The sequence below is a fragment of the Cheilinus undulatus genome, linkage group 1, assembly GCF_018320785.1.
Source record: "Cheilinus undulatus linkage group 1, ASM1832078v1, whole genome shotgun sequence".
Classification (NCBI taxonomy): domain Eukaryota; kingdom Metazoa; phylum Chordata; class Actinopteri; order Labriformes; family Labridae; genus Cheilinus; species Cheilinus undulatus.
The window spans coordinates 58,015,975-58,030,783 of NC_054865.1; the positions used below are offsets into that span (position 1 = coordinate 58,015,975).

A 14,809-nucleotide genomic window follows, 5' to 3' on the forward strand; every position below is an offset into this window, starting at 1 on the left:
ACTGGAAGACGTTTGACGGAACACGCTACCAGGTGCCATCCAACTGTAAGCGTGTCGTGGCTTCGCATTGTAAAGGAGGCTACGAGACATTCAACGTCCAAGTGGAATACAGCACAGATGATGATGATATGCCAGAAATCAAAAAAGTCATTATAAAGCTGAACGGCATTACTTTGAAGATGTCTAAAAAGGGCTTGATGGTCAATGATGAAAGGTAATGTACTGATATTTACACAGGTGTAACAGATAACTTATATAATGCACTACTGCCCCCTCCCACTGAACTTATTTATGTTTTGGAATTGACTAAAGGACTCTAGTGCTTACTTTTAAAGCAGATCTGAGTCTGAACCAAGCCATATAGAAGAATGTGCTAACATGTGAGTCAGCTCTTGGCCTAGGATGCAGAGATCTAAGATAATTTTCTAATGACAGGTCCCACAAGAGGCTTATGCTACATGGAGGTTTCTGGGAAGACCTTTCATAGACAAGGATGACTTTTTATCCTACATGACAGAAAAGGCAAAAAAAACAAAAAAAACAGTTTAACATCATCCACCAGGGTTGCTTTTTTGGAGCCATGTCTTTTGGATTGGCAACACATCATGGCTGTTACAGTTCTTATCAGTCACATCATACCATAGGGACACAGTTCAGTACAGGCTTGATTTAAAGGGAAACATCATTATTCTAACATTACAACACCTGAACACTGACTGACACCTCACAGTGATCCTGATACCATTATTAGCTAACATAAGCTAGCTAATGTTAGCTAATTAGCACTCACCTGTACCATTATGATGAGTCATTTCTTGCCCTTTACTTCCCAAACAGCAGCATTACTGACCCATCTCTGCGTGTCTTTAAAGGGTTGATGCACCAGCTGTCATAGACGACATTCATGTTAAAAAGGACAGCTCAGGGACCCTCACAGTTTACAACAGCAGGAAAGACGTGGTTCTTGACTTCCACTGGGACAGCAGCATGAGCGTAAGAAACACTTCCTCTTATACACACACGTCAGTTAGCATTTGGTTTGGAGTATGGCTGTAATTAAAAAATAATACTTACATTTAGATGATTTTGAGTTTTATGTAAAACCTTGTAGAATCTGACTCTGCAGCTACATAAGCCTAATCCTTTGATTCCAAATGCTGCCTGTGGTTAATTTCTAATAGGCACATGAAAAATTCTAAAAATAAAAATAAATGTGACCCACAACAAGGAAAACAACTATGGATTACAGCAGCAAATTGCTGCTAGAATTGCACTCATTTTCTCCTCTATCTGCTCCGTCTCGAGGTCTGATTTATAAATCATAACAGTCTAGTCATCTTCAGTCACCAACACTTCTATAAAGTTTAGCAGCTACTGCAGTTGCCTTTTGTTTTGTTTCTAAATTAGAGACGAGCTGTCAGCATCTCCCCTCCATGTGTGTGGAGCACTGTTGTCATCCTGAGGGGGGCGGTGCCAGTGGCAGCTGGGGTAGAAGTGACACTCAAGGCTGTTAGAGAAAACCAGATGGATTGCCCAGATTCCGTGTCTGTTATCAGGCAGACCCATCTTGCAAAGCACTCGTCAAAAAATGATTATGCCAGGGTCTAAAAACAGACCTGACCAGTCAGCGATAGCTGCAGGCAGGGTTTAACTGCACTGGAAGCCGATAGCAATGGCTGCAGCCAGGTGAGCGTTAGCTCAGATGTAGCTATAGTATAGCAGCCTTTTTATCAGAACTGGGACACTTTTCTTTATTGAATAAGGAATAAAGAGCAGCAATAAAAGCTTTTCATGACTGAGAAGACGTTTTCATTCTATTCCTGATCTGCTCTGCCATAGTTATGGGGAGGGCTTGATTGTACTTTAAGCTGGAATATGCAATGACTGAAGCCAGTGCAGTGATTAGCTCAGATATGGCTTTAGTATAGCAGCCTTTTATCAGAACTGGGCCCTATTTCTTACTTAAAACAAGCACAAAACCAAACTCAGCACTCCTCTTGGTGGAGAAGATGTTTTTGCACGTCTACCAACTGGCCCAGGCATGAGTTCCTCCAACAAGAAGCTCTGCCGTTCATAGCCTGCAACAGCACCTGTCTGCTTCTACCTGAGCTATGCATGCTTATTATCTTGTTTTGTCTTGTCGCTAGGGCAGGCATTTATTGAAATTAAAACATACATGAGCTGAGATGATTTTTTAGTCACATTTTCCTAGAAAAGTAGAAAATAACTAACTGGTATTTCTTTCTGACAAAATAAATGATTTTATTATTATTGTATAAAAAGTAGAAAATAACTTTGCTGCAAAGTCGGCTCTGTGTTTGAATTTTAGCAGACTGGATGGGACAGGGTCATGTGACTACTACTTCTCATTTTAGGTTTCTGGCAGGCATCATGCCTTGTGACATCTGGCTTCCTGTCACATGACTACTCAGCCAGTAGTGTGTTTTTAAGGGGGTTGTGCATTAGTAGAGATAGAATTACAAGGAAAAAACTGAAATAATTGACAGGGCAGGTTTACATCAGTTAGAGGCTCCAATTGTCAGTCTTTTGTGAACTCCTCAAATTTTCTAAAAGGGCAATTCTTTTTGTTTACATTGAAACCCTCTGATTTGTCTGATATACTACTGTTCTAACCCAGTGTTGGTTTGGGGTATGTTCACAGATCATCCTGGATAGAAAATACATGAATGAGACATGTGGAATCTGTGGAGACTTTAATGGCGAGGACAATGAACCCATGGACAATGGTAAGGTTCTGTTAGCACTAGGCCTGGGCCATATGGCCTAAAAATCACATCATGGTGTTTTTCTTGCCTTTGAGGGTATCAGTGTTATATCATGGTATTACAAAATAAAAAGAGATAATGCTTTTAAATCCAAATTCAAGTGTTATTAACCCCCTTCTCCCCTTAAAAGAAACCTTTGATGGCAGACTTAATTTATGTCTAAGCATAGAAGCACAGAAAAAAAAACAGTTTTTTCTAAGTCTCCCTAGGTTTACTTCTGTCTAACTGCACTCAAAGTATCACATTTCATCTCTATCCTGATGAGGTGTGTTAAGCTGCTAATGACTTGAGCACATTTCCTGATGAGGGTGTTCACAATAAAAGCGTTTCAGAAAAATAACAGTGGTGGACTTTTATTGTGAAGAACTTGATAGAAGTAGGGTGTTTAGCATTGAGTTTGCTTAGCTTTAGCTGCCGTACCGGCGAGTTTATGCTGCTAGTTTAAAGCTGCTTTTCTGACCTCATTTAACATCGCAGCCTGGATCTTTGGCTCACGTTTGGTATGATGATGCAGCACATTGTGATTGGCTGTATGTCCAAGAGTTCATGTGTGATGAGGTCATTTAATATTTAATGTGGGATTGAATTGTAATTTGATAGTTATATTGCATTTAAAAGATAAAAAGTAACCATAATGAATGATTATCTTACACCTGCAGATACCACTCTCACTAACCGCATATTTACATGGCTATACTGTAGGTGTTCTTGTATCTGTGCAAGACTTTGCTGACTACTGGAAGGACATAGGCTGTGATGACCCTGAGTTTACGGAACCCAAAAAGTGTGGGACAGAGGTCAGTATACACTCATCAGTATCATCATCAATATTATCAGCAACATCCTCATTATCTTCCTTGTCATGATCTTTCTTTTCATTGTCACCATAATTGTTTTCTTTTTTTGTTTATTTACCTCCATTGCCATCACCCTAAATAAACATAGAACAATAGAACACAGAACAAATCTCTGATGGAGTTCAAAGCCATTAAAATGGATTTATTGCTGTCCAGCATGTGAAGAAACATCCTAAAACCCGGAGTCCTCCCAAGAGGAAACTGATGTCCTCAGTTTAACTTCCTTTTTTTATTTACAACCTATTCACCATATATCTGGGCAAGATCCAAACTATGGCTTGGGGGCCAAATGAGGCCCTCAGCAAATTCCATAAATAAATGAGACATGGCCCACAATATAACAGCTTGTGCTTGGTCATGTTGTACTTCTTACTTTCTGCACAAGCTGGTGCTACTGTGCTAATTTTACAAACAAACAATTTATCAAGAAGTTTTTGTTAATGTGTTTTTGTTGTGATTAAATTGAGATTACACTGTAAATGGTAAACAAACTGGCAACCATATCATTAACAGCGTCTTGTTTTATAATGCCCTGATAGTTTACAGCAGTAAATAGCTGTACCAGTGTCAGTCCAAGGACTAAGACAACAGTCAGGGCAAACTAGGGCCCCTGAAGTCTGACTTGCCTCCACAAAATCCTTTAAAGGATTGGATAGGTGCCTTGTGAATCATTAACTAGCATTTAAGCTGACCCAATCACAAAGCATATCTTAAGATTGGTTTTACTAACAGGCTGCACAGCGGCACAGGGGTTAGCGCTGTTGCCTCACAGCAAGAAGGTTCCTGGTTTGCTTTCTGGTCAGGGCCTTTCTGTGCAGAGTTTGCATATTTATTAGGTTAATTGGTAACTCTATATTGGCTGTAGGTGTGAGTGTGAGCGTGGTTGTTTGTCTCTATATGTCAGCCCTGCAATTGCCTGGTGACCAGTCCAGGATGTACCCTGCCTCTCACCCAATGACAGCTGGGATAGGCTCCAGCACACCCCTGACCTCTTGCGTGATAAGTGGTATAGAAGATGGATGGATGGTTTTACTAACTTTAATATCCTTAAGGTGAGGTATGTGGAGGTGGCCACCATACCGATCTGTTGTGTAGGACTAGATGTTGCTATCCCTCGATGAATACTTCTTCTGTTCGTAGGCAACAATCACTGCACTCTCCCAGGGCACCGTGAGCTCGATAATGTAGACAAGCTTGAGCGAGGCTGACCACAGAACAAGGTCTGGTCACAAGTTGGTGGATGCGATCTCAGCTGGGAAGCAGAGCTGCTTGCCCAAGTCTGCCAGCAGCTTCGAGTCTCGTGCTCTGCCCAGCTGCCCAGTGTCTGGTCTTATGGTGGTGAGGCTGGCTTGACCCTCACCCTCCCAGAAGAAGGTGTTGACTGGCGGGGGAGGAAGGGCGTTCACACTTGTCCGTTGACTTTCCAGCACTGCTGCAAGACACTTAGCACCTGGTTGTGCCGCCAGGTGTAGCGGCCTTGGGTGAGGCCGGTCTTGCATCCTGCTAAGATGTGCTTCAGTATTGCTGGACTTGGACATAGAGGGCATATGGGGTCTTCGCAATACCACTGGCTTAGGTTTTCAGGAGAAGGCAGGACATCATAGGCAGCCCTGATGGTAAAGCTCACCTTGAATGCTACCATATACTACCATACTTTTCTGTATGTGGCCCTCAGTGGAGAACAGTTTGGACACCCCAATCAAGGGGATAGACAGTAGATAAGAATATGGTAGGACTGTTTGGTAATACAGCGGATATGGGAAAACAAAAAAAATATCCCAATGGCAGTTGTTTTGAGCGGGGTTCACTTTTAATTAAGCAAAAGCTGCTTCACTAGAAAAAATATTTTAAACCAAATTACAAGTTGCATGCTTTTGAAAAGCGTGGCTAGCCTCTTAGCTCATGGCTTTTTGACCCCCGTTCATGTAGGGTCGCCACTGCAAAGGCTGGCACACAATAAAAATTTCCTAAAGACTTCAGTTATTTTTAAGGTGAGACATATAATGACAGATGTAACTGTTGCAACAATATGACTAACGCATCACATCACTCACTATCAGGTTCTGTTCCCCAACAACCAGTCTTAAACATGCGTGGACAAACGACACTTTAGCTGTTAGCTTCCCGCTACATCCTTTGTGATAGTGATTTAAGTCCAGATGCTCAGGTGTCCACAGCCCCCTTCACACACAGCAGGATTTCAAACATGTTTAATATCTTGAATCAAAACAGTTTTGGTCATCTTCAAGTAGATCAAACCACAGGAAAATCTGTCAACATAATCTTACAAACCATCAGATACTGGGCCTTTGTTGTCTTTGGTCTGAAGGGAAGAATCAGGCCAAAAAACTGCATAGTTATCATGGAGAGTGTGCCACATATATGAGACCCAGGTCCACCAACCTAAATAAAACTTGCTTGGAAACGCAATGGGGCTAGTTGCCTGATCATATTTGATGCACACCTATAGTAACTTTATCATGGAGCCCCTCAGAGCACTAGACCCCAGGCATTGCCTACTTTTGCCAAATAGTTTTACTACCTTTGGGGGGAATGCGAGTGCATCAGTGTTCCAAAGTTGGACTTCTTTCAATTGACAGTGCTCTGCAATGACAAATACCACTGACGCCAAGAATGCTCATGCTGCTTACTACTGAAAATACAGCTCAACATTGGTTTTGTACTGAAAAAGAGCACTGCCAGAGCAAAAGCAGCAGCTATGGACACAGGTCATTCAGCAAGATTTTTGGGATCTTTAAAATCTTAATCTATTTATTACTCTTTATTTTTCCTTTTCAGAGAGAGTGTAAGAAGTATTTAAAAAATTTTGCATCTGACGGCTGCAAGTTGGATAAGAAGGAGTTCATTGAGGCCTGTAGGAGCGCTCTGTGCTACGAAAAAAACAACACTTACCCCATGCTCTGCAAAACAATGGCAGAGTTTTCCAGAGAATGCATCAATAATGGTGGCAAGCCCAAAGCATGGAGGTCTAAATCTTTCTGCGGTAATGCTTCTTGCATCTAACAGTGACTTAAATTTGGTTCAAATTGATGTACTAGTGTTTTTCCTCATCATCAGCATTTCACAGCCACAGTAATGTGTTTGTCTCCACAGATGTGACATGTCCTTACAACATGGAGTTTAACGAGTGTGCCAGTGCATGTCCTGAAACCTGCTCCACAAAACAGACCAGCCAAGTCTGTGAAACCTCTTGCGTTGATAGATGCAGCTGCCCGGCAGGTGAACATTCACAACTGGCTTTTTGTCAAGTTCCGCCCTCCTTGGTTACTTTCAGGCTACTTCCCATTTGACACAGCAGAAAATTCCCCTTGATCTGGCTAACTTTTATTGATCTTTAATTGAGTTGATACTTAATACACTCGTCCTTGGTGAAAGAATAAAGACAAAGATACAGTAGGGTATATCAAGAGAACTCCAAATCTCTCAAAAAACGTGTTCAAATGGTTTAAAATATTCCTGCCGTCTGATGACAGTGATGTCGGCTAACGTTAGCTGTCCTCCCATGCCCTACTAGTCCAGCATTAAGGTGTGCGTTTGCAGTAATGCTAATTAGCTAAAATTACAGAACAGTAGATTATGTTACGCTAACACTAGCAATGTAACTTCAGTTAAGTTTTCTTTAAAGTACTGTTCTAGCTACTTGCCATGATCAGAATATTACATATTGTTAGTATTAACCTGTTAAGCTTGAGCCTCTTTTATTAGGCTACTGCTCGAAATTTACAGCCCATCTTTAAATGAGTATAACTCTGTAACTACAAGTTCTATTTAAATGATTAATCCACAATAATGAAGAGGGCACTTGTGAAATTGTCCAGAAGTATAAATATGTGTATGAATGTTACTGGATCAAAGAGAATCAAGTTGGCAAATAAAATTTCATTCTCACCTAATTTTTTTTTTTCAGTTGTAGCATATAAATCCCATAAAAATGATGCAGTTGAAGTCCAAAAATCTCTATCGCCAAAGCACCACATTGTAACATTGCCTCTTTCAACTTTCATGCCACTAGAGGGTTATTAGGACAAAATAAGAGAGATGTTAGTAAAGACTATCGAGGCAAAATCCCCTCTTGTGCTATTTGGGCACAATTTGGCACTATCTTTGCCATTTGAAAAATCTCAGGTATTAAACTTTTGACTGGACTCAGACTTAGATATACTGGATGGCAAACTGTACCATGCCTCTAAATGCTCCATCAGACCAAAAAATCTGCCATTTTCCACCACATATTGTGGCTTTTTTGCCCTTGGCAGTACTGATATTAAATCACTATATTGCAAAAGTAGAAGAGATAGTACATGTAAATGCATATTCAGGAACTGCAACACTAAATCAAACCTGTGATGGGGTACTGAAGTTATGTCTGACCAAAAGATCACAGAAAAATGTTAGTCTGTGTGTTCTCACTACTTTGTGACTTTTATTGTGAAGGATTTGTCAGTAGTATCATGTCTATCGTTGATTTAACTTATATTTAGCCATGTATTTAAAGTCAACAGCACTGTCACTCCTTGTACTTCTCCGTTCTCATTGAACGCCACAGCCTACTTCTTTGAATCACCATGGACTTAAAAACAAGCAAGTCATGAGTTATAACACACCCGTGAACAGTTGTTTAGGCCGTTGTAACACATATTGCTGCAGCTCATATTAAGGCCACAAACAGGCTGACAAAGAAACGCACTTGCTTCATGCTGCTGTTATTAAGGACATTAAACTTGAAGAGGACAGAACAAACTTTTCCCCACATTACTTTGCTTAGCATTAATTGCAATGACACAAATAGATGCTTGTCAGTATCAGAGCAAAATCATGACTGGACTCAGACTGGACTGCCGTCTGTCACAATAACTAACAGCGGCATTTAGATTCCTGATGTTGATCAGCATCAGTGTTTGATGAAAAAATGAGTTGAATATCTGACCCACTGCTATTATTAGATGGGATCTGTCCCATCTGTCAAATCCAAAGAAGGCTTTTACCCTAAAAACCTTGTTTTAGGAAAATGGATGAAAAATACTCCTGGAAATCTCCTGAGTGGCTCCTGCAAACAACCCACCCACAACTTTTAAACATGTGGAAGTAACCAAATTAAAGCCACAGTTTCATAGCCATGCCCTGAAAAAAAAAGACTTGGCCTGGGAGGAGATTTGTCCAACTGGAAGTAGCCCAGAAGCTATGAGAGGAGGCTCTGTGATTGGTGGGTCAGCAGACCAATCAGAGAGCCAATAAAGGGTTAATTTACTCTATTCTTGCATTGTTTGCAAGCATGTGCATCTTGTTCATGATCTCTCATCCCTCCTCAGGAACTGTCTTTGACGACATTGGAGATAGTGGCTGTGTCCCAGTGAGTGATTGTCCATGTATGCACAATGGTAAGGTCTACCGTCCTGGAACGTCCTATCAGCACCGCTGCAGGTCCTGGTAAGACTGGACGCCCTCACCTTATCCCGGTCACTGTGCTCTGTTTCAAAACCTGTACCTTCTTCGCTTCTCACACATTCTTTCTGGGCTTTTTCCCCATAAATACTGACATTTATCAATCTGGGTGTAAGCGAATGACATGCTTCTGTCTCAGTTTGTGGAAGACGTTTTCAAGTCCATGTGGATTTTTAGTGCAACAAAAGAAAATCTTTCTCTATTTCTTCCTATTTCTGCACCTTCCGCTTCTGTCTTTCTGCTCCTCCCTCTTCTCCGTTTCTGCTCCTCCATCTTCTGTCTTTCTGCGCCTCCCTCTTCTCTTTCTTCTCCTCCCTCTTCTTTTTTCTGCTCCTCCCTTTTTTTTCTTTCTGCTCTTCACTCTTCTGTATTTCTGCATGTCCCTCTTCTTTTGTTCTGCATGTCCCTCTTCTTTTTTTCTGCTCCTACTTCTTCTTTTTTTCTGAACCTCCCTCTAATCTTTTTCTGCCCCTCCCTCTTCTCTCTTTCTGCATGTCCCTCTTCTTTTTTTCTGCTCCTACTTCTTCTTTTTTTCTGAACCTCCCTCTAATCTTTTTCTGCCCCTCCCTCTTCTCTCTTTCTGCATGTCCCTCTTCTTTTTTTCTGCCCCTCCCTCTTCTCTCTTTCTGCATGTCCCTCTTCTTTTTCTGCTCCTCCCTCTTCTGTCTTTCTGCATGTCCCTCTCCTTTTTTTTCTATACTCTTCTTTTAACTGTTGTCCCTCCTTTATTTTTCTGCATATCTCTCTTTTCTCTTGCTGCATCTTGCTCTTCTTTACCTTGCCACTTTAAAGTTGTTTAATGTTGGGTCTACATAGTTGAATTCAAGCTATACAAATAAATGTTGACTGATAAGTCCAACAGTTTTGATTACAAAATTTTTGTGTCTGCGTGCTTGTTTTAACAGCGATTGTCAAAATGGTCGGTGGAAGTGCACAGAGGAGAAGTGTCCAGGACATTGCTTTTTGATGGCAGGATGCCACATAAAGACCTTTGATGGAAAATTCTACACCTTCCATGGAGACTGCTCCTACGTCATGTTCAAGGTAGATCACATTTTCATCTGCAGAGCTAGAGCACATCCAGATTTTGGTATGCGATGAACTGAGTTACTTGTGGTAAAACTAGGTTTGTTGTCAGCAGCATTTGTCTCACTGAAGGAGGTCTTAACAGTGCTACTTCCAGTCTGTACCAACGGTTAATGAGTTACTTGCTTGTCATCTTGAATGGCTAATGATGGACACTTGCAAAGTGTGCATAACACTGCATATTCATTACCTGATAGATTTTGAAGGAAGCTGTACCTCCCCTGAAGCTCATTAGAAACACTGACTTCCTTTACAGAATGAAAGCTATCCGAGCTGATGTTATGCTTCAGGTCCTGCTAGTGCAAAGGCACACAGAGATTTCCTAACTGACTGCATGTACCAAAAAATCGGCATAACGGAAAAGGGTTGAAGGCATGTTGCATTTACCAAATAAAAACACGACACTACTGATATTTGCAACTGATATAGACTGATATTTACAGCTGATATAGGCTGATATTTATAGCTGATATAGGCTGATATTTCCAGCTGATATAGACTGATATTTACAGCTGATATAGACTGATATTTCCAGCTGATATAGACTGATATTTACAGCTGATATAGGCTGATATTTACAGCTGATGTAGGCTGATATTTACAGCTGATGTAGACTGATATTTACAGCTGATATAGGCTGATATTTACAGCTGATGTAGACTGATATTTACAGCTGATGTAGACTGATATTTACAGCTGATATAGGCTGATATTTACAGCTGATGTAGGCTGATATTTACAGCTGATATAGACTGATATATATTCATCTGATATAGACTGATATTTCCAGCTGATATAGATTGATATGTACAGCTGATAAAGACTGACATGTACAGCTGATATAGACTGATATTTACAGCTGATATAGACTGATATTTACAGCTGATATAGACTGATATTTACAGCTGATATAGGCTGATATTTCCAGCTGATATAGGCTGATATTTCCAGCTGATATAGACTGATATTTCCAGCTGATATAGGCTATTATTTCCAGCTGATATAGACTGATATTTACAGCTGTTGTAGGCTTATATTTACAGCTGATATAGACTGATATTTCCAGCTGATATAGACTGATATTTACAGCTGATATAGGCTGATATTTATAGCTGATATAGGCTGATATATACAGGTGATGTAGGCTGATATTTCCAGCTGATGTAGGCTGATATTTACAGCTGATATAGGCTGATATATACAGGTGATGTAGGCTGATATTTACAGCTGATATAGACTGATATTTACAGCTGATATAGGCTGATATTTATAGCTGATGTAGACTGATATTTACAGCTGATATAGACTGATATTTACAGCTGATGTAGGCTTATATTTACAGCTGATATAGACTGATATATATTCATCTGATAAAGACTGATATTTTCACCTGATATTGACTGATATTTCCAGCTGATATAGGCTGATATTTACAGCTGATATAGGCTGATATATACAGCTGGTGTAGGCTGATATTTACAGCTGATATAGACTGATATTTACAGCTGATATAGGCTGATATTTACAGCTGATATAGGCTGATACATACAGGTGATGTAGGCTGATATTTACAGCTGATATAGACTGATATTTACAGCTGATATAGGCTGATATTTATAGCTGATGTAGACTGATATTTACAGCTGATATAGACTGATATTTACAGCTGATGTAGGCTTATATTTACAGCTGATATAGACTGATATTTACAGCTGATAAAGACTGATATTTTCACCTGATATTGACTGATATTTCCAGCTGATATAGGCTGATATTTACAGCTGATATAGGCTGATATATACAGGTGATGTAGGCTGATATTTACAGCTGATATAGACTGATATTTACAGCTAATATAGGCTGATATATACAGGTGATGTAGGCTGATATTTACAGCTGATATAGACTGATATTTTCACCTGATATTGACTGATATTTCCAGCTGATATAGGCTGATATTTACAGTTGATATAGACTGATATTTACAGCTGATGTAGGCTTATATTTACAGCTGATATAGACTGATATTTACAGCTGATAAAGACTGATATTTTCACCTGATATTGACTGATATTTCCAGCTGATATAGGCTGATATTTACAGCTGATATAGGCTGATATATACAGGTGATGTAGGCTGATATTTACAGCTGATATAGACTGATATATATTCATCTGATAAAGGCTGATATTTACAGCTGATGTAGGCTGATATTTACAGCTGATATAGACTGATATATATTCATCTGATATAGACTGATATTTACAGCTGATATAGATTGATATGTACAGCTGATAAAGACTGACATGTACAGCTGATATAGACTGATATTTACAGCTGATATAGACTGATATTTACAGCTGATATAGGCTGATATTTCCAGCTGATATAGGCTGATATTTCCAGCTGATATAGACTGATATTTCCAGCTGATATAGGCTGATATTTCCAGCTGATATAGACTGATATTTACAGCTGTTGTAGGCTTATATTTACAGCTGATATAGACTGATATTTCCAGCTGATATAGACTGATATTTACAGCTGATATAGGCTGATATTTATAGCTGATATAGGCTGATATATACAGGTGATGTAGGCTGATATTTCCAGCTGATGTTGGCTGATATTTACAGCTGATGTAGGCTGATATATACAGGTGATGTAGGCTGATATTTACAGCTGATATAGACTGATATTTACAGCTGATATAGGCTGATATTTATAGCTGATGTAGACTGATATTTACAGCTGATATAGACTGATATTTACAGCTGATGTAGGCTTATATTTACAGCTGATATAGACTGATATTTACAGCTGATAAAGACTGATATTTTCACCTGATATTGACTGATATTTCCAGCTGATATAGGCTGATATTTACAGCTGATATAGGCTGATATATACAGCTGGTGTGGGCTGATATTTCCAGCTGATATAGACTGATATTTACAGCTGATATAGGCTGATATTTACAGCTGATATAGGCTGATACATACAGGTGATGTAGGCTGATATTTACAGCTGATATAGACTGATATTTACAGCTGATGTAGACTGATATTTACAGCTGATATAGACTGATATTTACAGCTGATGTAGGCTTATATTTACAGCTGATATAGACTGATATTTACAGCTGATATAGACTGATATTTTCACCTGATATTGACTGATATTTCCAGCTGATATAGGCTGATATTTACAGCTGATATAGGCTGATATATACAGGTGATGTAGGCTGATATTTACAGCTGATATAGACTGATATTTACAGCTGATATAGGCTGATATATAGAGGTGATGTAGGCTGATATTTACAGCTGATATAGACTGATATTTTCACCTGATATTGACTGATATTTCCAGCTGATATAGGCTGATATTTACAGCTGATATAGACTGATATTTACAGCTGATATAGGCTGATATATACAGGTGATGTAGGCTGATATTTACAGCTGATATAGACTGATATTTTCACCTGATATTGACTGATATTTCCAGCTGATATAGGCTGATATTTACAGTTGATACAGACTGATATTTACAGCTGATGTAGGCTTATATTTACAGCTGATATAGACTGATATTTACAGCTGATAAAGACTGATATTTTCACCTGATATTGACTGATATTTCCAGCTGATATAGGCTGATATTTACAGCTGATATAGGCTGATATATACAGGTGATGTAGGCTGATATTTACAGCTGATATAGGCTGATATATATTCATCTGATATAGACTGATATTTCCAGCTGATATAGATTGATATGTACAGCTGATAAAGACTGACATGTACAGCTGATATAGACTGATATTTACAGCTGATATAGACTGATATTTACAGCTGATATAGGCTGATATTTACAGCTGATATAGGCTGATAGTTCCAGCTGATATAGACTGATATTTACAGCTGATATAGGCTGATATTTACAGCTGATATAGGCTGATATATACAGGTGATGTAGGCTGATATTTACAGCTGATATAGACTGATATTTTACAGCTGATATAGGCTGATATATACAGGTGATGTAGGCTGATATTTACAGCTGATATAGACTGATATTTACAGCTGATATAGGCTGATATTTCTAGCTGATATAGACTGATATTTACAGCTGATATAGGCTGATATTTACAGCTGATATAGGCTGATATATACAGGTGATGTAGGCTGATATTTACAGCTGATATAGACTGATATATATTCACCTGAAACTGACTGATATTTCCAGCTGATATAGGCTGATATTTACAGCTGATATAGACTGATATTTACAGCTGATATAGACTGATATTTACAGCTGATATAGACTGATATTTACAGCTGATATAGGCTGATATTTACAGCTGATATAGGCTGATATTTACAGCTGATGTAGGCTGATATTTACAGCTGATATAGACTGATATTTACAGCTGATATAGGCTGATATATACAGGTGATGTAGGCTGATATTTACAGCTGATATAGACTGGTATTTACAGCTGATATAGACTGATATTTCCAGAAGATATAGACTGATATGTACAGCTGATGTAGACTGATATTTACAGCTGATATAGACTGATATTTACAGCTGATATAGACTGATATTTAC

General features: G+C 39.1%; 1 protein-coding gene across 1 annotated transcript in view; it reads left to right on the forward strand.

Moving 5' to 3' along the window:
• Positions 1-8,845: 8,845 nt before the first annotated feature.
• The window catches only part of LOC121506270 (mucin-2-like), a 35,721-nt gene continuing 29,757 nt past the window's right edge, over positions 8,846-14,809 (forward strand). The window contains exons 1-3 of the mRNA XM_041782035.1: positions 8,846-8,867; positions 8,974-9,091; positions 10,012-10,150. Of these exons, the coding sequence (XP_041637969.1) occupies positions 8,846-8,867; positions 8,974-9,091; positions 10,012-10,150 (279 nt within the window). The remainder of the gene's footprint in view (positions 8,868-8,973; positions 9,092-10,011; positions 10,151-14,809) is intronic.